This window comes from Spermophilus citellus, assembly GCF_964194105.1.
Source record: "Spermophilus citellus genome assembly, chromosome: 15".
NCBI classification, from domain to species: domain Eukaryota; kingdom Metazoa; phylum Chordata; class Mammalia; order Rodentia; family Sciuridae; genus Spermophilus; species Spermophilus citellus.
Window position 1 is genome coordinate 69,380,937 of NC_138195.1, and position 23,732 is coordinate 69,404,668.

Sequence of the window (23,732 nt, forward strand, 5' to 3'; positions counted from 1 at the left end):
TACAGCACTGGCGTGCAAGACAAGCCACCTGGGCACTTGCCCTGCCTCCCCTCCTACCTGTGTGATCTTGGACAAGCTCTGTCCCTTTCTCAGAGCTGTTTCCACACCATATGGCCTCTTGGGTCCCTTCCCGCTCAGGAATCTTACATGATTTCCCAATCTTTCACTTCACTTAAGCCCCTCAATTCAGTACAAGCACACTAGCCTCTAATTAGTTCCACAGGAGCATTATTTGTGGGGCCTCTTAGGACTCACCCAGACAGTTAGTCACCTCCTGTCAGCAAGCCCAGAGAACTGGCACTGCTGCTGTTATAAAACCTATAACAACATAGTTTCCTCATGATCTCATGACCTTGAAAGCCCAGCTTACCTCTGTCTTTTCCATCCATTCTGCTCACCTCTTTAAGGTTCAAGTTCCAGCTTCTCCATGAAGACTTCTCTGGCCCTTGGAATACTCTAAACTTCCCTTCTCAAGTTGCAAAACAAAATAATCCCTGCTAGTTGGCTTTCGATATGCATGTTCTGGGCCCTAAAATTGAATATTCCACTTGATAACACACATTTATTGGGCACCTATTATATGCTACATACTATTTTAGATTCTGGAAACACCACCTTCATTTCCTGCCTTCATGAAATTTAGACCCCACTGAAGCATCCAGTATAGCTAATGTGTGCCTAGTATTTTTAGTACTTACCACAGGAACTGCATTGAATAAATGGCAGCAATCACAGCGTTTCAAGCATTGTTGTGCTGTGATTATGATGGAAAACACTATACCAAGACTTTTTTATTTACTATTTTGCCACACCTGGTTAGGATTTAGGACTGCACTGATCTAAATAAGATTTCAGTCTGTTAGGGTCTGTAAACAAGTCAAGATGGCACCTGGCATTTTGCCAGAGGGAGTGGTTTGTGAAGTAACGCCAGCGAGCCATTAAGTGTGGAGATTCCTTATTGGTTGACTGCTGTATCTAGTTTATGTTAATTAAGATAAGCTATGTGTAATGTATATACACCCCTTCTGTCCTACAATAAACAGCTCCCACTCCTGCTGTATCAATCTACACAAGTTGCTCCTCACGCCCTGGTTTTTTGCTGCAGCCGGACTGTGGCAGATGGTGGCCAGTACCGGGAGCCCCAGGACACTCGGGGGTAAGTGACGAAAAAAAGCTGCCCGTCCCTAGACAGGATGGGAGCAAATCTGCTTGTCCCTAGATAGGGCGAGAGGAAAAATGGCCATTTCGAGAAAATGGAGAGGATTGATAACAGTATGTTTGTGTCTTGTTTTGTCTTGGTGTATTGTATTGTCTTTGTGATGAAAATATGGAAGGGGTGAGAAGTAAATTACTAAGGGAAGGAGGCACCCCAGTGGAACCAAGAATAGTTAGGGCATGTGTTGATGGAAGCCCAGGAACTCTAGTCAGAAAGAAGAAAAAAGTTCAGAGGAGAAAGGATTATCAAGAAAGGAATTGCAAAAGGCTACTACTAAATACTTTTCATTACCAGAGGGTGCATGAATCGGCCCAGTGGCTGCCACGTGTGCGAGCCGGTCTTGGCGCAGCAAGGACTTTCCAAGTGGCGGCAGCAGGCTCTTCCCTGCCCCCCCACCCGGGGAGCGGGAGGCCACTGCGAGAGCCCAAATCCAAACCTGACCGGGAGGCACAGTCTCACAGGCTCTTGCTCCCTGTGCCCAGTGGCAGTTTTGAGTCCGGAACACTCCCGGACTCTCCCCGGGGCCATCTGGGGCTGCTCGGGACGCTGCAGGCGGAAGACAGCCTGCGTCCCTGAAGTTTGATCATTTCCAAGGCCAGTAACTACAATGGTTCTCCCACACCTGGAAACTCATGAGTAATGAGCACTATTAAGGCTTATTTCAAATATAAAAAACCTTGAGATAATGTACTAAATTGTTCAGAAGGTTGTTTTCTTAGTGCCTGCTGGAATACTACAGGATTTTCTTTAGCATCATTGCCGGAGTTCCTGCCTTCATCCCAGTGCTGGTGAAGACGAAGGTGAAAAAAATTTCCAGTGTTGCTGAGAACCGGACGAGACTTTGGATCAAGCTAGCTGCCTGCAGAACTTACCTGGACTGTGATTTACCTGGACTATGAGTTAATCTATTGAGACACTGCTTTACCTGGACTGAGACAACAAACTGTAATCTATAACAAATTGTAACTCAGTATCTTTGCTAATGGTGTCATTGCTGGTATAATTTTTCCAAGGGCTTCTTTCATGGAGCCATCAATTGGCTTGGTATTGTGGCATTTTGTATCCTCCCCTTCTGCTTGTAGCAGATTATTTATGGTGTTTGTGTAAAAACCACTATGGTCGTTATCTAAATTAAACAAAAGGGGGAAATATTAGGGTCTGTAAACAAGTCAAGATGGCACCTGGCATTTTGCCAGAGGGAGTGGTTTGTGAAGTAACGCCAGCGAGCCATTAAGTATGGAGATTCCTTATTGGTTGACTGCTGTATCTAGTTTATGTTAATTAAGATAAGCTATGTGTAATGTATATATACCCCTCCTGTCCTACAATAAACGGCTCCCACTCCTGCTGTATCAATCTACACAAGTTGCTCATCACCCCCTGGTTTTTTGCTGCAGCTGGACTTTGCATCAGTCTTTGTCTGTGGCTTGGATGGGCGCTGGAGAGCAGAAGAAACTGAATCCTCTATCCACAAAGCACTGAGTAAAGGACCAGAAGAATTCCACATTTTTTTTTTTTTGACCAAGTATTGGTATGGGTTGGCAGTAATCCATGGCATTTTTGTATTTCAGTAGATGCTAAAATGTACATTTTCCCTCACATTTTAACACCTCTGAAATTTACAGCATGTCACAGCTTAATTAGCCATCTTTATAATGATAAGAGAATGAATTAATCTTATGCAGTGTCATTCAATTGATGATGTTATAGATTCAATGAAATGCAAATGTATATTTCATCAACTTGCCTCCTCTCAAGTTTACAACCAGAGGAAAGGGGTTTCTTGATCTCGTGGAACCAGCTCTGCTGTGGAACCAGGCACATGAACTCAGTGTCTTTCTACCAGCTGTGGCTACCATCACTGCCACACCCAAGAAGCTTGACAGTCTAATTTTTACACACGGCCTTAGGTGCTTCCTGGTTTCAGAGGACATATCAAATTGGAAAACTCTAGTATCAGGGACATGTCATGATACTGCAAGTTACCCTTGATTCATCCTCTTCCTTCTGCTCCCCATAACTTCTTGGTCCAGACGAGAGACCACACCTAAGACTGCACCTCCTTATCCTCAATTCCTTGCCTTCCCTTGGTACCTCTTCTTTTTGCAGAGACTCTGTAAAAGACACTGCATACCAATATTCTCCGTTGATGGAACACAATGCACAAATAATTTAGGTAACAGCTTGGGAAGAAAACAGCCCAATTACTTAAGAATATAACTCATGATCCCAGGAAGTAAGGCCTTCACATTGGATGGGAGATGGCTAGACTGGAGTGTGCTAGTCTCTAGAGTACATCATTGTCTCTAGATCATCAATTACTCCCAACTCTTAAAGAAATATGGCCCTACATTTATTTCTTCTTGCCTCCACACATTTACTCCCCATCCCTTTGCCTCCTATCCACCCATCCATCTTCAAACATTGACATCCTGATTTTAGGAAGTGAGAACTCTTCAGCTCTGCCCCATTCAGCTGCAGTAACATCTTTCATACTTTTTGCAAAAAATCTTGCAAGAGCGCTTTATGTGCCCTCTCTCAATGACCTCACTTAGATCTCTTCTAAATTTTTGGCAGTTAACACTGCATTCTTATTCCTCTAGTTAAATTGTCTTCTCAGTCAACCAGTAACTTCAACTAATCCCCTGGCATTATCCTTGATTCCACACAGCAGTTGAAAATGTTGGCCATTTTCTCTTTAGTTCTGATTTTCTCCCGACCTCTCAAATGCTTTTTCCCCATGTGGCCTCCCTCCTCTCCTGGCCCATGATTGTGGACACCTCTAGGCTCGGCTCCCAGACACTCCTCTACTCAGAAAGTCCCAGGGATGATATCATCGAGAATGACCTGGCGTGCACAGGTCAGCTCTGACTTCCTCCTGGCTGGGTCCACACTGCCACTTGGTTTGTAAGATTTCAGGAGTCCCGTTCTCCCTGGTGTGTTTCTCACCACCTTCCATACACGGCTTGAGAGGTATTGTCACTGCATCTCTCTGTATCTTTGCTCATAAAGTTTCCTCAATTAGGAATGTTCTTGCTTCTGCTTATCTCAACCTAATTTTTCCTTCAAGTTTTAGCCAAGTTCAAACATCTGACGTCTTTTCCATAAGCTGAAGTAAAACCCGATCTTTCTCCCTCTGATTGTTCACGTATTACTGTCTGTACTTCTGTACTTTATTTAATTGTTCACAGTTTTACATTTTGTTTCTTGAACAGATCTGCAAACTCCTCTGAGGGTGGGGGAAGGTAGGCTTCTCTGGATACCTCAAATGCTTACTACAGAGGTTAGCTAATAAACACCCGTTCAACTGCATTCAAAGGAGATGTGGGATCTGTATGTTGGTATAATAAGCTTGAATACCAACTCTCTCTACAGAGATCTCATGTTCACTTATTTACAATGAAAAAAAAATCTTGAATATCACAGTCCTAAAAACTCTTGAGTTGTCAAAATGCCTTCAAATCTGTAGGTTTTTCTTATCTTGGGACAAAAACAAAACAGAAGATTTTCTTGGAATCTGCCATTCCACTATAATTACTGTCCAAACTTTTAAGGAATTTCTGTAATTTCCTTATCAACATTTCCTCCTCCCACCCTCAAACTCCCCATAGCATGCTTTGTGCTCCAACTACCAAAGGCAGGTCTTTTCTCAGGCCACATCCTGTCTTGCCCTCTGCTGTGTGACACATGTTGCACCCCTCTGCAGTGCTTTTTGATCTTCTAAGTTCATTTATGCAGAAGGAATCCATTGCTGTGCTTTCTGGCTTGGATTATGGTGACACAGCAAAAGCACTGGTCGGGGCATCAAGGGACTCACTGATCTAAAGCTTGGCTTAGTTTCCTTGGATATACATTTCTGTTTCTCTGTGCTTTCTCTTCATTTATAAAATAAGTAGGTTGCATTTAAATGTTCCTCAAACATTTTTTTCTGTGATCTACACTTTACATTGCGACCTAGTGTGTGTGTGTATACATTTACAAAATGCTATGTATATGTATACATACACAGTCACATACACAAAATTATTTGCTACTTATTTTTACTACATGAGATATATTATACAATATTTATACATTCACTTATATTTTATTTTTCAGAAATTATGGTTGCAATCCACTAAAAACATTTCAAGACCCAAACATGGGTGGTTATTCATTATTTATAAAAACACTGAGCTTAGGTGGGTATAGTGGCATATGCCTGTAATCCCAGTGGTTCAGGAGGCAGTGGCAGGAGGATCACAAGTTCAAAGCCAGCCTCAGTAACTTAGTGAGGCTCTGTCTCAAAATAAAACATAAAAAGGGCTGAGGATGTAGCTCAGTGATTAAGTTCACCCCCCCCAAAAAAAAAACCCCAAACACTGAACTTGTCAATATAAGATTCCTTCTAGTAATAATATGAGAGGATTCTATGGTGCAACCTTCCAGCCTTTCTGATGCTAAAGGTTGAACCTTTGGCCTCAACTCTCACCGGCATTCTAGTTTTATATTTCTCTCTAAAAGAGAGTTTTCATTCAGATATCCTAATATCTCTTAAATTCAACACAAATAACACGGAATTTGAAACACTAAGTCCTCCTCCCATCAACTATTTGTGTTAGTAGCAAGTGCAAAACCTTAAATACAACTCTTGGCCTGATAATAGCAGAGCAGCTTTCACCATACTTCTTATACTGACAACTATTAAAAAAATCTGGACAAGAGAGTAAAACAATAATTGTATGCAGACATTAAAAAGCAACCAAAAGCAAACAGAAACTGGAGAAACATGACCAAACACAAGAAGAGGAAATTAGGTTAGATCCATATTTATTCAATTTTGTCTCCGGGATAATCCCTAGTCTTTTAGCATAAAGGGGAATAAAGTAATAATAGAGCCCAAAATGGCAATCTGACCTGATTGAGGAACCAGAGATTTAAGTCTGGGGCTCTGAAGGGGCAAGATATGAAGGGGGAATCCTGGAAAAGGGGAAGCCACACAGAGGAGAACCCCAAAACTTGTGTAAAAATTCCCCACGGATCCTTGCATTGAACTATGCATGTTATGAGACTCCCAGGAACCCAGCAGAAAGTAACAACTGAAGCAGAAGAGTCAGCAACCAACAGGTGCTGGGAAGACAGATCTAATATTTGAGACCCTCCAAGTTAGGAGGTTTGATCAACATTTCCAGTTTTCCACTAAAACCTTAGAAAAGCCCCATTTTAGGATTATGGACCACCTCCTAGGACTAGGAGTCCACCACCTAGTCCTAAGGGCAAAATCATAACAGAGCTGTCCTAACAAACCCAAAACAGAGGCCTCCAGAGGAGAATGAACTGAAAAGTCAGGCGAAGGAAAGTGAAAGACCTGGTTTCTAGCCTGGGAGCAGCCACTAAGACCCTTGTTTCTCCAAAGGGTGTGGGGTATATTGGGGGAAAATGGAGAGAAGAAAGGAAGAAAGAGATGGAGTGTTGCATTTGGATCTCAAAGTTGATGTGTTTACAAGTCCAAGAGCAGATGTCCAATGGGGAGCAGTGACTATCGGTCTGAATCTCAGGGAACAGGGGACCATGGAGTGACAGTCTGGTGGGGCCACTTGTAAAGGAGAAGGGAGGAGGATAGATGAAACACAAAGAAATGGTAGTTCTGAGCACCTTCTGTGTTCCAGACATGGAAATGCTGTATTTCTCTTATTTCACTGTGAGACAGGAATTATTTTCATTTTACTGGCAGGAATCTGAAGCTCAAAGAGGTTAAGTAATTTGCTCAAAGTTCTACTGTTAGTAAATGGGGAGACCTATATTTGAACTCAAAGCAGAACCACTCCAATGCTTGTTTCCTTTCTGAAATACTTGGTAAGGGCCACTGACTGTACTAAGACAGCTGGTGGAACCCTGGAAAGCAGAAGCATTTCTAGTAAATATGAATTTTTTTTTTTTTTACTGGTCAGAGAGGATATCAGGGAGGCATAAAAGGAGTGCCAAATATAAATGATATTTTCAAAAGTTAAATTCTCAAATACAAAGAGAGACAACTATAAAAATAGAAATGATGTAAGGTGGAACTGAGTTGGTTTCAGAGAGATCAGAGGGCACATTACAACACTCCAGTGAGAAGGGTTTGACTCTGTTAAATCAAACAGAATAGAAACACTTGATTACAGTTAGGAGGCTAAATACAATAAGGAACTTAAGAGAGGGAGCAAAGTCCACTGAAGGAATAGATGTGGGGGAAAGGGAGGGAAACCATGCAAATACCAACACAGGGAATCACAGAATCAGATTTTTTTTTTTTTTAAGTTGGAAGGAATTTAGAGTCACCCAATCCCTATCATTTCAGAGAGAAAATGCACTTAGAAGAAAAAAAAAATGAACTAAATAAATACTGCTAAATACCTCAACCTCTCAAAAAAAGTCGGTTTGGTTTCATTTTTTCTTTGTAATTGCAGGTAGAGAGCCTACTTTGTCCAGAATGGTGCTGTGGAAATTGGTGTTAAATTGAGCCCATGTTGGATGATTACCAGATAAACCACTGGCAGTTACAGGATCATACTGGGACTTACCCTTTTGGTCTTTGATAGCCCCTAGTACAAATTTAACCAGCCAGACTCTTCCAAAGGAGACTCAGAAGAGAAAGTTTCCATTTGGGAGGAGGGTGTGAAAATACTGCAGATCATCCACCTTCTCCAGCTCTAATTAACCTCATCCTCTGGTTATGACTGGTACTCCCCTAACTGGTCAGAGCCAGACAGGCTGCTTGGCATGAGGAGAATATATAATATGAGAAAAAAGTTCAGGAAAGAGTCCAGAAGTTACAAAACAATACAGCAAAAATAAAGTTCATTTCTTAACCTAAGAAAACACAATGGCAAGAAAGAATCTGTTCATGATCAAAGATTCTTATTTTACACATAACTTAGCAAAGACTCAGTGAGATTAAATGATTTGAATACCTAATATATACAAAGCACTATAAAAAATGGAAATGATCTGAATTCCACCAGAGTTTTAGTGTCCATTATCATTTAAGACTCCAGAATGCCAAGGAATGAACACTCTATACAGAAGTCAAATCTTTTTTTTTCCCCCACTAATGTCTAAAAAAGTATAGAGATTGAGAGAAAGAAGCATGACAGGACAATAAATTTCAGCTTGGTGCCCTGACAATGAACTTGCTGTCTCCACAAGACAAACAAAAATATTATCGTACGAATGAAAAGAGGTTTGAGATTAGAGACAGTTGACAAAATCAAGAGTAAAGGAAAGTTCCCATGAGATCTTGTCTGGTTTTGAAAGCCACACTGCACATTTATGGCACTACACATACTCTTGCTCCATAAAATGCCTCACATAGGAATTACATCTCAAAGGTTGTTCTTATGCAAGATACACTAGCTAAGAACTTGGGGGGCAAATTCCTTGAGTGCACCAGAGTTCCCTGGACCTGGTACAAGCACCCTTCCCATCTATTTTCATGCCTTATCCTTTATCCTGTCAGAAGCAAGGCTGAGTTCCTACCTTGGGGATTCTTCCTGTTCTGCACAAACTCTGAGCGCCTCAGGGTGCTGGGTGCAGTACGGCGGAAGCAACTATTCCTCCTCCAAGTCTCTGTTAATGTTCTCTCTTCCTCTGAGTACCAGGTGTCCTTCTCTAATGAAGGGCTCTGAGGAATCCCAAAATGATTTTCTCCTTGTTCTCCCCTAGGATATTGATTCTGCAGACCATCTGGGATGATCCCTCTGTCCCTAAGTGCCAAGTTTCCTGGTCTGTTGATGCCATTATACTTCAAATTATCTACTTGATGGAGAGAATCTTTTTCTCTATAATTAAGAGATTTATGCTCACAGTTTGCAAAAACAGTATCATAGCCTTTATTTTCTGTATCAGAATTACTCTGATCCATGATGTGAGCCTTTGCATTAGGATAGATTTTATCATTTTGATAAACATTCCTGTCCTCTTCATGGTATTTAACAAATTCTTTACCTCCATTGACATTCAAATCTGGTAAATCCATACACTGACCATTAATAGAACACCTAGGAACATGATACAAATTGTTGAGATCTCTATAGTGCAAGTTAGTATCTTTATAATCCTTAAGACTACAATTAAAATTCCTTAGGCCCATATACAAGTTTTGAGGTTGATATAAATTCCCCAAAGAATCATCCAAATTCCTATAACTGGCCCACTGTTCAGTTCTTTTTAAGTTCTCAGGATTATAATTCAGATCCTTACAATCAATGTAGCCATTTGTCTTCTCATATCCTCCTGCTTTCCGGATTACCTCTGGGCTTCCTGAAAGCCAATTATCCTTCATCCCAGGCCTTACATTCTCATAATTCACATTTTCTGGATTCCTACAATCATCATCACATCCTCCTTGGAGCACACAGTCCTTTCCAATTTCATTCGCTTTCCCATAGTCCATGTAGTTTGGTTCACTCTGCTCAAAATCCCAATATCCACAGTCCCTTTTTCTGTAGGGCCGATTCCTCCCCTTGGATGGGTATGTGGAGTCCAAGCCATTTTCTGCATAAAGTCCATCCTGCACCGTCAGGTTCCTCTTCCGGAGACTCCTGCAGTCTTCATATTCCCAGCTGGAGCCCGGGGGCCCTTTCTTCTCCACTTCTCTTTCTTTTTTAATCGAGTGAGTTTCACTCATATTTAATACAGACACGAGTTTTACTTCTCTTTGCCATGGGCTCTGGCTGGGCTGAAACACCAACAGGTGCAGTCTAGCCTCAGGCTGGGTCTGTCCTGCTTAAAATGTCTCCCAAAGCACCTGAGACACTCTTCCTGTTGCTCTGGTTGGAGCGTGGAGAGAATGTGAAGTCATTTCAACTTCAAGATCCAATCAGTGAGCTACTATATCTTTCCCTCAAAGGCCAGAAGATAATTAGTAACCAGAGTTCATGTGATTGGAGTTGGCAGGCCTGTTGGTGTTTCCCTCAAGCCGGTCAGACTGGCTTGGCTGCTTCATGTGCTGAAGATAGAAGTATTCTGCTACCCTAAAGGTTTTACAGAAAAAGCAGTGTGAAAGAGAAAGAGCCCCATTTGAAAGCCCCAGCTAGAGTCATATATCAGCCTATCTGCCTCTTTAATCCTTTAGTAAGCCCCTAGATGTATAAACAAATGCTTGCATGTACAGCCCAAAGTGCACTCCAGGGGCTGGGGATGTGGCTCAAGCGGTAGCGCACTCGCCTGGCATGCGTGCGGCCCGGGTTCGATCCTCAGCACCACATACAAAGAAAGATGTTGTGTCCGCCGAGAACTAAAAAATAAATATTAAAAAAAAATTCTCTCTCTCTCTCTCACTCTCTCTTTAAAAAAAAAAAAAAAAACAAAGTGCACTCCATTCCCTGTCCTCCAAGTCCAGCTTTCCAAACCGTGGCCTCTGAATCTCTTCAGGACTCCCTTTTATTCCCTTTCCTTTACTTAGAGGATGAACACTCCCTCCTTTGAGAGTTCTGTCTCAATGGGATTCAAATTACAAGATACTGTCACTCAAATCACAAGACTTTCAGGCTCCCACTGCCTAAGCCAGCCCACTGAAGGAGGAAAAGGTACTTTTTTTCACTCATCTATGGTGTGTGGGTAATTCTGTGTTATAAAGACTCTTGTCCAGAAGAAGAGAGTTATATCTGCTTTCACATTTTCATGTCAGAGAAGCATCAAAGCCATTCATTTCCTAACTTTCCTTCCTATCCATTCATACTGAATATTTAGGAACTGGAGAATGAAGCTAGAAATTGTAGAGGCTTGTATTAAAATGCTGAATTAAATTCAACAAACATTAAATAGATACCTATTTATACATGAGGCACTGTGGAAGAGAAAAAGGTGAAGCTAACTCCTGCCCTGTACAACAGCAGGAGCCACACACTATTCAGTGATATCACATGGGGTACATGCTGTGTGATAAGCAAAAGCTGCATGACAACAAAGCAAACTCCCTGGTGTGGCAAGGGAAGAGAGGTGGAGGTGGTGGCATCTGAATAGTTCTTTGGGGAATATGCAAGAAACTTTCTATGCAGGAAGAAGTAAGAAGTGCCGAATAAGGTTTAAAGGAGAGTACATGTGGGAAAAATAAATAAGCTGAGGGGGCCAGATCCCAAGGGATTTGAATGCCATTCGATTTATTCAGGGGAAAATGAAGAGTCTTTGGAGGTTTCTGATAAGCTAATAACACCCCAAGAGACAGGCTTTAATTAGACTGCTTTTTTAAGCTGTGTTGTCATTTATTGAATGCCCAGAAATGACTCCTTGAACCTTCACCTAATTCCTATTTGTCCATAATTAGACGTCTGCTCTGCTACTTTCAAACTATGTAGTCTCTCTGGGATTCAACCAACCTATCCCTAAGATGAGGCAGTAGCCTCAGTGACTTGTCTGATCCCTCTAGCTTTAATAATCCATAGATCTCTATTCCTCACAACTTCTTTTTTCTTTTCTTCTAATACCTGAAGTACTTGTGCGCACCTTCTGGGTTCTACACTGACAGTGATAATCTCTAGAATGTCAAAACTTCTGATGTCCTCCTTAGACTTTCACCCACCTGTAGGTTCTCTTGTGCCTTCCAAACCAGCAGCAGCAACAGCAGCGGCAGCAACAGCACCAGCAGTGACAGCGCCACAGTTCCTAATGTTCCAGCAAGCACTATGTGCTATGACTGGTGATACAAAGTTGATATAAATTTTCCTTTTGATCTTCACTATTATGCAAGGTGGGCATGTAATTATTCTTATTTTTCCACAGACAAAAAAAATAATCTGGGAGTTTGAATAACCCATCGAAGACACATTAACAGTACACAGTGTGGCCATGATTTGAACCTGGATCCATTTGACTTCATGACACTTGACAAAGAGAACTACCTTTAGAGATAGTAACCCTTTAATCTCCCTCAAACCAATTAAACCAACAAATAAACCCTACTCTGGTCTAACGCAGAAGAGGATCACTATGTACACTATCCTTCTATCTTGTCTCTGCTCCTGCTCTACTACCCACCCCTCCCCATTCAGGCCCAGTCCTCACTATCAACACATGAGCATGCAGACCCACACAGGAACATTGTCCAGTACTGACTGAATGGCTCAGTAAGAGGTGGTGTGGAGCCAAAAGAAATCGTTGTTAGATAAGTGGAGTGAATAGCTGGTTATATTATGGGGGCTCTCTCTGCTTCTCCTTTTCTAAGTCTTATTACCTTTAGGGCCTTAAAGATGCACCCCTGGATTCAGGTCCTAGTACCAGACAAACAACAACAAAAATCCTAAACAACCCTATGAACGGGTTGCTATTTTTGAGTAATAAATCTTTATACAAAGCAATGGTGGCCAAGAGAAGGAGAGAATAATTTTTTCCTTTTCCTGGTGCCAGGATTGCTGGTGAAATGCAATCTTTCCCAGCTTTCCCATTCTCTTTACACAAGGGAAAGGCTCTTTTCAACAGTCCCAAGCAGCATCCTGCCCAGGGTGCTTGTCATTTGCTACTAGAGGGCGGGTTATCAGCCAGTGACTATGTGGTAATTCCCAGTGTGGGTAGGTCCTGCCATGTGGTCTACAAGTGAAGATGGGGCAGCAGGTTTGGAAAGAGAGAGAAAAGATGGAGAGGCAGAAAAAGAGTAAAAGAAGAAATGGAGGAGATTGAAAATGACATCAAAAAACTAGCAAGAACAAGTAATTCTTGAACATTTGTAAATTACCTGGTGCTGTTCCTCCAGGCTGAAGGTCAGCTCCTCATTTCCTAAGACTGCCTAGTGACACTCTCATTCCTGCAGTTCCTGCTGTTTTCTAGGGAACCTGAAAATACTTCTCATTTTTACCTATACTATTTAGTTCATTGTATTTGCTCATCTCCTTTTAGTGTAGTGAAAAGTCCTAGAGGACAGGGACCAGCACAACTCTGTAGCTGGGATACACAGTAGGTACTTAATGTTTAATGAATCAATGCTTGGAGCATTAATTTTGTACATTCTAGATAGTTGGTAGAGGGCAGTGTCTCTGGGAGAGTAAGACCACAGATTTTGAAAGCCCTGGACTTGAATCCTGACTTTGCCACTCACTTGCTATATAATCCTGGGGAGGTTACTTAATCTCTTCACTTTTTCAATATTAAATCTGCCATGCTACCCCAATCTGTCCCCTAGCTGTCTCCCTGCTTCCATCTGATCTGGAGGAACTAGCTCTGTTCTACTCCCAGGCCCATCTCTCTGCTGTTCTCTGCACCCCACCCCTGCTGGCCCTCACACACTATGCTCCAAGAGTTAGGCCCCTTTCTCATGCATCTTGAACATACCTACCCTAGTGGATCAGTCCCTGGAGCCTAGGAACACAGGGCAATGTTTTCCATCTTATAAACTTCCACTAGCCCCTTCATCTAATGTCCCTTCCAGTCACCACCCCATTTCTTTGCTTTCTTTTATAGCGAAACTCTGAGAAAGAATTTTGAGCAAGTAGAATATTAAATGCTTCTACTTATTACCTCTCATTCTCTTTTGAATTCATTCCAATAGGGCTCTCATCCCATTCAGTAAAACTGCTCTGACAAGGTCACCAAACTCAATGATCGTTTCTAGGCTTCATCTTACTTGGCCTCTCAGCTGTAACAGAATCACTTGCTTTCCTTCTGCTTGTCTGGCTGCTCCTTCTCCTTTACTGGCTCATCTCCCTCATCTTCCACACTTCTAAACACTGGAATGCCCCAGGGCTGGATTCTGGATAAAATTCTCCTATAGCCCAAATTACCTAGCACACAATAGGAATTCAAGAAAAATCTGTAGATGTGGCTTGGAAGGGGGCTTCTACTCAGGTTCAATGCAGCTGCTGCTCAGCCTAAGAAGGAATGGGGGCGGTAAGGGGGGGTTCTTAAAGAAGACCCCACCTCATGGCTAATGTTGCTCCTAGAATGACAACAGCACCACAGTCCCTGGAAATGAGAGAGGAGAAAGGCACCTGAGATCCAAAGACAAGTTCCCCAATAGAGGAAGAGTCTAAGTGCTGGTCAAAAGGGAGGACTGGCTGGAAAGAGAGATGATGGAAACAGAGAAAGAGTCTGGGGGTGCTGTGCAAGGAAATAAAAGGGCTAAAATATAGAAAAACAAGAGGTATTTGGGGAAAATCTGATGTATTCTAAGGGTGAATGTTCTACATGGGACAGGACTGTAAGAAGAGTTTAGGAAGTATTAGAGCTTAAGATGAATTTAGGGGCTACAAGTCAAGGGAAGTTTCAACTCGAGAAACAAACCTGAGCAGCTCGTGGGTATCACTGGCATGAATGGGGGAACATTTTGGAAAACTTCAGGATGAACTAGCAGTTAAAAGTATATCTGCACCAGTCATGGTGGTACACCCCTATAATCCTAGCGGTTTGGGAAGCTGAAGCAGGAGGATCGAGAGTTCAAAACCAGCCTCAGCAACTTAGCGAGGCCCTAAGCAACTCAGCAAGATCCCATCTCTAAATAAAATATTAAAAAAGGGTTGTGGGTGGCTCATTGGTTAAGTGCTCCTGGGTTCAATACCTAGTACCAAAAAAAAAAAAGACTATATCTGCAAGGAAGGATTAAATACTCTAAACAAAAATCAACACATACATAAACGCTTTTATACCCATAAATATATTGAATCTAGCAAGCAGCTTTCAACAGAAGAGAGTACTAAAATATGTTATGATGGCATAAGTTAGTTTGAAAGTTGGCAAGAGTTCCTTGGGATCCCCTAAGCACCTACAGTGTGATACAGTAAAATTGTACATAACACTGTACAAAGAAACAGACCCAGATTGGAATCTGAGTCTTACCACTTATCACTGAAAATAACAGGCAAACCTCAGTTTTCTCATCATGCTCTCAATTACCAAAGTCATATCTCCATTCCTAACCTGACCCCTGAACTCTGGTTGCTGTGTCACACTGCCCAATCAATATTTCAACCTGGATGTCTTATGGCAACTCAATTTAACCAAAACTGACTCCTGACTCTGCCCTAGGACCCTCTCCACCAACCAGCTCCTCCTGTAGCCTTCACTACCTTGATTAATGGCAACTCCTGTCCTTCCAGGTGCTCAACCTCAGGGTTGTCCTTTGCTTTTTTCGTTCTTTTATACCTCACATTTAATCCACTAGTAAGTCCCTTCAGCTCTAACTCAAAGTACATCTCAACTGAGCACCTCCCATCCCTGCTGCTACCAGCCTGGTCCGAGCTTCTGTCTGAATGGCTGCACTGGCCTCCTAACTGGTCTCTCTGCCTCTGCCCAGGGTCTCTTCTCTCAATACGGCAGCCAGCCTGCCTCGGTTAAGTTGTGAGATCATACTACCCCTGCTCAAAACACTCTGACAGCTTCTCTTAATGTGAATTGTGAATGACCATGCCTGTTCTGTTCTGGCTGACCTGCACTCTGTGCTGTTCCTCAAACACTAAGGACACTCTCATACTCGCTGTCCTATCTTCCTGGAACAATTCTCCTTCATCCCCCCAGATAGCTTAGCCGGCTCCAGACCCTCTCACCTGCCTTCTCACTTAAATGTCACTTTCCAGAAGGTCTTCTCTGATTTCTTTTCTCTATAATAGATTTCTTTTCTTCATAATAATAAATGCTTGTGATTGAAGGTCTCAGGTTAACTGAAATTCTTTTACTGTGTACTTCAAAGCCTCAGTGAAATCTGAACTGATACTTGGAGTGCCTGGATGACTCCAGCTCTCTCCCCTGTGCCTGAAACTGAGGCTGAGGAATTGTTCATAAAGCCATACCATGAACTGCTAAGAACAGTGACTCATGGGTCAATTACAACTCAGCCATTCTAAGCTACATTTCTTGACATGTATTAAATCTAAAAGGAAAAATGGGTTACTGTTTTGAATTAACATTGCCTATTAACAGGTTTTGATGACAGTGGTTATTTTATATGAGGAATAAAATCCATTAGAAGTAACTGAGCTCATTTGTACTGAGCCAATGCCCTGAACCAGATGCACAAGTCAAGGGTGCTTTTATTTTATTTTATTTTTTTATGTTATGACAAACTGAAAAAAAATATTATTTCCTTTATATAAATTGTTATCATCTTAAATGACCCCAAATTGATTTAGCTACTTGCTAGTTTGGGAAAGAATTCTGAGGTATTCCAAAGAGTCGTCAAAATGACAAATTGCTTTTGTATATAGAAAAACTACAATTTCAATTTTTACAAATCTGCCTAGAATGTTATATATCAGGTTTCTGTGAAGAAGTTGTGATTCCCTATCAATAATTCTCCAATTTGATAATCTACTGACTCTTTTTATTTATTTTTATTTTTATTTTATTATTTTTTTTAGAGAGAGAAAGAATTTTTTTAATATTTATTTTTTAGTTTTCGGCAGACACAACATCTTCGTTTGTATGTGGTGCGGAGGATCGAACCTGAGCCACATGCATGCCAGGCGAGCGCGCTACCATTTGAGCCACATCTCCAGCCCCGACTGATTCTTTTTAATGAACTATCTAACATCTTGCTGAAAATATTCTTTCCTTAAAAACATATTCTGATTTGATTTACAAGATGTCATTAAAAATAACTGGGAATCTCTATCCAACCTCCCTCTTGGCATTACCTTAAAGGCTGGGAAGAGAAGCTCAGGAGCCAGGTTCCTGATGTGGGAGAGGGTGATTCACTCCACAATTTATTAAACACTGTACTGATTGAGAAACAATAGGGTCCTGGCACTGACCCACATGGAAAGTAACTCTATGGCCATGATTCAAAGGCAGCAAGACAGACGGCACAATTAACTACAGAGGTCCACATCAGTATGATTAATAGAGTTTCCAAGACACACAAATGTGAATGATACTATGACTATGTTGTTTTTACTAATCAACCTGTAGCCATCATTTGGCTCACAGTATGTGCTCAAGAAACATTTGCTAAATAAAGAAATGAATACACATTGTGACTGTTTGTCAAATTCAAGTATGTGAACCTCACCCAGAGATAGAAAAGGACTGAGGTATGTTAAATGAGATTTCCTCAGGGAAACACTAGGTGGTTCTGACCAGAGCTTCTAAAAGTAAGATGTGCTGGGAAACCTAAGTGTCTGAAGGACTAACCTGTAATGCTGGAACTGCCTGCAAAGTCAATGGGTTTGTTGATTAATAACTAATTTCACTGGAAGCTCCTTGAGGGCAGAAAGTATATCCATAATGTTCACTGCTATGCACCCTGCCCTCAGCAGGACAGTAAAACTAAATGAGTATTTCCTGAATGGATGAAAGACTGAGCTGAAACCCACACTGCAGCCCACACCGAACAGCATTTTCACTCCCCAACACACACCAGCCATCAATACCATCTAATATTCTACCCCTACTCTGTATTATAATCCCAAATGTAAAACTCCTAATTCTCAGTTAGAGACAAACACTGGCTTTTAAATTTCTAATAAGTGAAGTCTAAATATTTGGACCAACCATCTCATAGAAAAAAAGCTAAGAAATTTAGAGGAAATATTTAGCCCCCTCCCCACTTGCTTAAAACTATCATGCTGACAAGTAAGTAAAGAAGTAGAGGCTAAAATCAAAGGGAAAATCAGAATGTAAAGAGAGGTAAATAACCACAAACACTACATCATGTGAGGGCATTTGCCAGTCCCTGAAAACCTGAACTTTTGTTCAATGGTGCTTTGAGGAAAAGAGGTCAAAACTCAAAGCCCAGAGCCTTTGCAAAGTGAGGAGTCCAAAGGGAGACCTTCTCTATGACAAGCTAAATTTCTAGAGGACTCCTGAGGATAAACTGAAATTGCACTAACCCTCTTCAGCTGGGGTCCTGATCCCTTGGACATCCAAGGTACAAGACACATTAAGTCTTGGGATTGGTGTAAGTTGGATCTGGGCTGAGAATAATTAATATTTCCATGTGGAAATTTCTTCTCTGCATTTTTGGGAAAAGTTCTGTCTTTTCTAAATCTTATTCTAAGTTTTTTGTGAGATTAACGGCCAAGAATAAGTGTAGAGACACTGTGGGTTTGAAGGAATCCACTAATGTTAAGTTGAAAGCAAGAGGAGAAAATACTAACACAGAGAATAAAGAATTGCTATTGACACCTCCTTTACCCAGGAGGAGAGTGTGTAGGATGGTGAGAGGTGTGCAAGATCTAATCAGTTAGTTTTGCTTGCAACTGTTGCCATGTTACATGTGTATTTATGAGCAAGTGTGTTCATGGCCCTGTGCACTGATAACAGTGAGTCATTCTTGCAAATAGATTAAGTGTTAATAAGCTTATTTGCATAGTATGACCTTTACAAATCTTGTAAGTGATGGTACAAACAAAGTCCTTAAACTGGCAGTTCTAGATGAATGTTCTTTCATCTGAATACTACCCAAAAATGCTTGCCCAGTGTTTTTCAGTATTTAATATTTGCTATGCGTTATATTTTTGCAAACTTTGGGGGGAGGTGCTGGGATTGAATCCAGGCCTTGCACATGCTAAGCACACATTCTACCTCTGAGCTACACTTCCATCCTTCTCTGTAAATTTTTGTTTGTGATGTTGGGGATGGAACTCAGGCAGTAGACATATCAAGGAAGTGCTTACCACTGAGCTACATCCCTCAGTGCTCTGTAAATATTTTAACAGAAGAAGCAAAGATATCAATATTGTTTTGAAATAGTCCTATACAAAATTAGAAACTAAATGTAAATTAGGAAAAATAATAAATTTCACTGACAAAGGAAAAGGCGGAACAAGCAAACGAAATATTTTCATTGCTAAAATAGAAAGTAATATTAAATGAAGCAAAATGCACCATAACACCCTACCTAGAGATGCCTTCTTACCACTCAGCAAGCAAACCAACAGCAGTGTAAAATGAAAACTTTTTCAGTCTGAAATGAGTCACAAAACAAAGATCAGTACTATCAGGGCAACTAATATTTTGTGTATTTAAAATTCTATTTTAAGAGCAATTTTAAATACTAAATATTTGTGATAATTTGTAAAAACTTTAAATATTTTCTAAGTTTGGTTACTTTTATTCTTACAATTTTCAATATGGAATTTATAAGCACTTTGAACAAAACGCAAGCTTTTTAATCAGTAGGCTGTTAGAGAATCCCTTAGTACAAAATAATAGGTATTACTGCTATCCTGGGAAATGTGTATTTTTAAAAAAGTAATTCCATCGTTTCTTGGATTTTCTTTTTTTTTAAGTGGTGCTGGGGATTGAATAGAGAGTGCTTTACCACTAAGCTACATCCCAGTGCTTTTTAAAATTTTTTAAACATTTGCAGTGGGGTCTCACTAAGTTGCTGAGACTGGCCTTGAACTTGGGATCCTCTTGCTTTAGCCCTCTGAGTCACTGGGATTGTAGGTGTGCACAACCATACCCAACTCCTGATCCATCCTTGAAAACCATTCACCCACTACAGTCACGTATGCTAAAAAAGATCACAAAATTCGAGAAAGGAGGGACTATTGTCCCACACACTGCAAATGAGTAAATTTAAACTATTATTAAAATAAATAAATGACCTAACTTGGGTTAAAAAAATTTCATGATAAAATATACCATACAACATTAAAACCTGTCCCATTTTCCTGACAGGCAGCTTACATTCAGCCTAACTATTGGAATCCCATGCACTGGGCTGCAATCTTGAATGTCACAATTGCTCCATATTGTTAAGGCTAAAAGATCCATTTGCACATTTGTTTGGCAAACAATCATAATAGAATGTTTTCTGGAAAAAAAAATCTTCCAAGTATATACCATTTTTTAAAATCCATTGTTTCTGGTTATGGGTTATAATAGCTTGACTAATAGGATGTGTAATAATAAATTAATTCTCCTAAAATAAAATGTGAAAAAGGAGATTTTAATTAAAATTTTAGATAATTATCTTTGTGCTATAATCTCATGTTTATAACACATGATTCTTTGCAGAATTTCTAAATCAGGAATTTTTTTTTAATGTTGAACTTAAATTTTTTGACTTAAAATTTTATTTTTAACTGACACATAAAAACATCAAAATTACACAAATACAAAATTATATTATTAATGAGATATTAGCCAAGTTCTGTGGTGCACACCTGTACTCCCCAAAATTTGGGAGGCTCAGGCAGGAGGATCACAAGTTCAAGGTCAGCCTCAGCAACCTAAGAAGACCCTGTCTCAAAATAAAACATAAAAAGGACTGGAGATGTAACCCAGAGTATCTCTGGGTTAAGTCCCAAGTACTGCCCCCCAAAAAAGGGGGGGGGCAGAACAGGGGGATGATGTGGTGGTTCAATACATCAATAATCAATACATATATAATACATTGTGTAATCTTTTAAATGGACATTTTATATTAAATGTTCCTTTAACATTTTAAATGATCAAATGTCAACTATCATTAATTTTCTGATTTTGTTAAATATGTTATAGTCACATAAGATGGTAAAGTTAGGGAAAGCTAGTGAAAGGTACATGGGAACTCTATTATTTTTGCAAATTTCCTATAAGTCTAAAATTATTTTAAGATAAAAAGTAAAACATGTTTCAGAAATGTTGTTAATGGGGGAAGTTATACATGTATAGGGGGAAGAGAGATATGGAATATGTCTATATCTTCCTCTCAATTTTGCTGTGAACCTAAAACTGCTCTAAAAATATCAAGTTTTTTTTAAGCCTATTATCAGGTGTGGAACATTTTAACATGGTTCTACAATATACAATCCTGTCACAATAGTTTGGTTCACAATAACAATAAGCCATGCCTTTATTTCATATATGTATAAAAGTCTCTAAAAATTTTAGTGTAATCCTAGCACAGTAAAACCATTCACTGATGATTATTATGGCCACTACCATTATTATTTACAGGGCATGTAAATGAAGAGTTCTTTTTTCTTTTTTATTAATTTTTAAAATTTATATATGACAGCAGAAAAGTTTTTTTTTTTTTAAATACAAAATCAGTTGTAATTTGGGAATTACCAAGAATTTCAATTTCTTGTTCCTGAATCCCAAAGATACCTATCCTTCAGGAATTTGTAAACATTAGCTGACACAAACTGACGGAAACAAGTACAAATCATCTCTGGAGTCAGGTGTCTTCATCTCAGGTCTTAAAATTTCCCAAGTTCTGGCTGGCTGTGGGGGTGCACGCCTGTAATCCCAGCAGCTTGGGAGGCTAAGACAAGAGGACGGGGGATTCAAAGCTGGCCTCAGCAACAGTGAGGTGCTAAGCAACTCAGAGAGACCCTATCTCTAAATAAAATACAAAAGAGGGCTGGGGGTGTGGCTCAATGGTTAAGTGCCCCTGAGTTCATCCCTAATACCCTCCGTCCCCCAAAATTCCCAAGTTCTATGAGCAACACAATGAAAGACAGCCAGATATACAAGACCACATGAATGAGAACTATGTGCTGCCCAAAATAGCCCACTAAGGTTTAGTATTTTGGGATCATACACCAACAACTATGGAAACAAACAAATAAACAACCACTGAAACAGGAGATGACAGGTAACAGAGCAGATAAGAAAAACAAATAGAGCTTCTAGAAAATGAACCTTCATGACTTCTTAATTCCTGGGACTTAAGAAGTAACAATAGTTAAAGAGCCTCACTGTGGGCATGTACAGCATTGGATTATTTTGCTACATTAACTGTGTCTGATCAGGGAGCTGGCATCGCTACACTGACCCTCCTCAGCTCCCCAGGAGTCCAAGTCAAAGCAACAACAGAGGCAGGAGATTCTGAAAGAAGTCAAGGTAGAACAGGCCATTCAATCCAATCTCGTTTAGTTACTCAGGTGTGGTAGACTGCTTTTCATCTCTGTGACTAAAACACCTGACATAACAACTTGAAGGAAAAAAGGTTTATTTTGGCTCATGGTTTCAGAGGTTCAGACCAAAGTTAGCCAGCTACATTGTTTCGGGACCTGAGTGAGGCAGAACTCATGGCAGCCAGGAAGCAGGGGAGGATAGGAAGAGGCCATTGATAAGAACAGTCCCCCAAGGGTACACTCCCAGTGACCTACTTCCTCCAATCAGGAACCACCTGCCTACAGTTTCCACCACCTCCTAGTAGTCCATTCAGCCATCAATGGGTTAATCCACTGATGAGGTAAAAGCCCTTGTGAACCAATCACTTTCCAAAAGCCCCACCTCCAGACATTGCTGCAACAGGGACCACGTCTTTAATATATGAGCTTCTGGAGGACATTTCAGATCCAAACCATAACATCAAGCATTTAATGAGCCCCTACTATGTGAGGAACACCACACCAGGTGTATGAGAAATGATACACTGATAGGTATTACCTGTTTTTTCAGTAGGCATCCAACAACTAAATATAATATTGACTAGAATCAGAATATTGAAAATTCTTTAAACCTTAGGCCTTTAAATTTCAAGATTAAAGATTATGCAGGACTGGATTACAGAAATAAAGCCTGGTACTCCAACTGATGAATTTCTGCCTTTTGAGGGACTATTTATATTGTTGGAAATAACATTCATGAACATTCAAAAAAAGAGGTCCTTAAGAGGCATCGTCTGTGATTGCAAGGAATAAGTAATTTCAACATACTGACAGCAGATATAAACAATACACCGACTAGCAACACATAAGACCACATTAACTTCCCCAATGCTGTATTTGGGGATTTGAATTTTTAAAATTCTTCATGATTGAGACTCCAATTACCTACTGTAGGGCTTTCCAGTATGAAGTTTTTAGTAATTAAAAAAAAAATACATAGTAACAATACTGGTTGTATTATTACTAAACTAGTCCTGAAAAAGAAGGTCAGGTGAATAAGCAAGAACAGCAATGTCATCACTTAGTACTTCCAGTCCCTTAATCCATGAGTCCCTCTGAACACATGGCACAGTGTTCTTAAGCATGGGAGACAAAAATAGCTCAGTGGAACGTGATTCATTCCAAAAAGTGTGGTTTCTGGGAAGTCCCTGCTACCTGGAATTTGAGAGCCTTTAGTTTTCTCACCTGTATATGCAACGAAAGAATAGTTTACAAATGTATCTTGAATCTTTTAAGTATGGTCAACAAGAGAAGACCCTAGTACTTGCTATGGCTTTGGGGATGCAACAGCCAGCCAAGGTTCCTTTAGAATTTTTTTTTTTTTTTTGTAATCCAAAGTCATCAAGGTACCTGGTATTCCTCCAAGAGCTCAGGTATGCATGTTATAGGAACACCTTCTTAAGGACATGTCTATGTACCTATCTAGTGCTCAAGGACAAGTGTTGCTGTTGTTCCTATTCAGCACAGGTGACGATGGGGCTCAACTGTTCCCTAATTGACCCCTCCTATGCCATATCTCTGAATTGGAGTTCCCTTAGAACTGTCCTCCTCTCCTGAGCATATTTTGGATAGAGGTTTCCTCCCTGTCTTCACTACTATCTGCTTTCCATCTTTTAAAAAACTACTTGGTTTCTGGCCTTCTAATAGCACCCCCCCCCACTGCCCCTGCAGTACTGGGGATTGAACAGAGGTGCTCTACCATGGAGCTACATACCCAGCCCTTTCAATCTTTTTTTGAGACAAGA

At 40.5% G+C, this 23,732-nt stretch overlaps 1 protein-coding gene across 2 annotated transcripts in view; it reads right to left on the bottom strand.

The window, feature by feature from the left end:
• Window positions 1-23,732, bottom strand: part of DNMBP (dynamin binding protein) — a 100,638-nt gene that overhangs the window by 33,600 nt on the left and 43,306 nt on the right. Inside the window, exon 1 of one of the 2 annotated variants that reach the window (XM_081267540.1) lies at window positions 8,714-9,878. The exons of the other annotated variant lie outside the window; for it this stretch is intronic. Within the exon in view, the coding sequence (XP_081123666.1) occupies window positions 8,714-9,863 (1,150 nt within the window). The 5' untranslated portion in view covers window positions 9,864-9,878. Of the gene's footprint in view, window positions 1-8,713; window positions 9,879-23,732 lie in introns of those variants that run through there. 2 annotated transcript variants of the gene reach the window in all.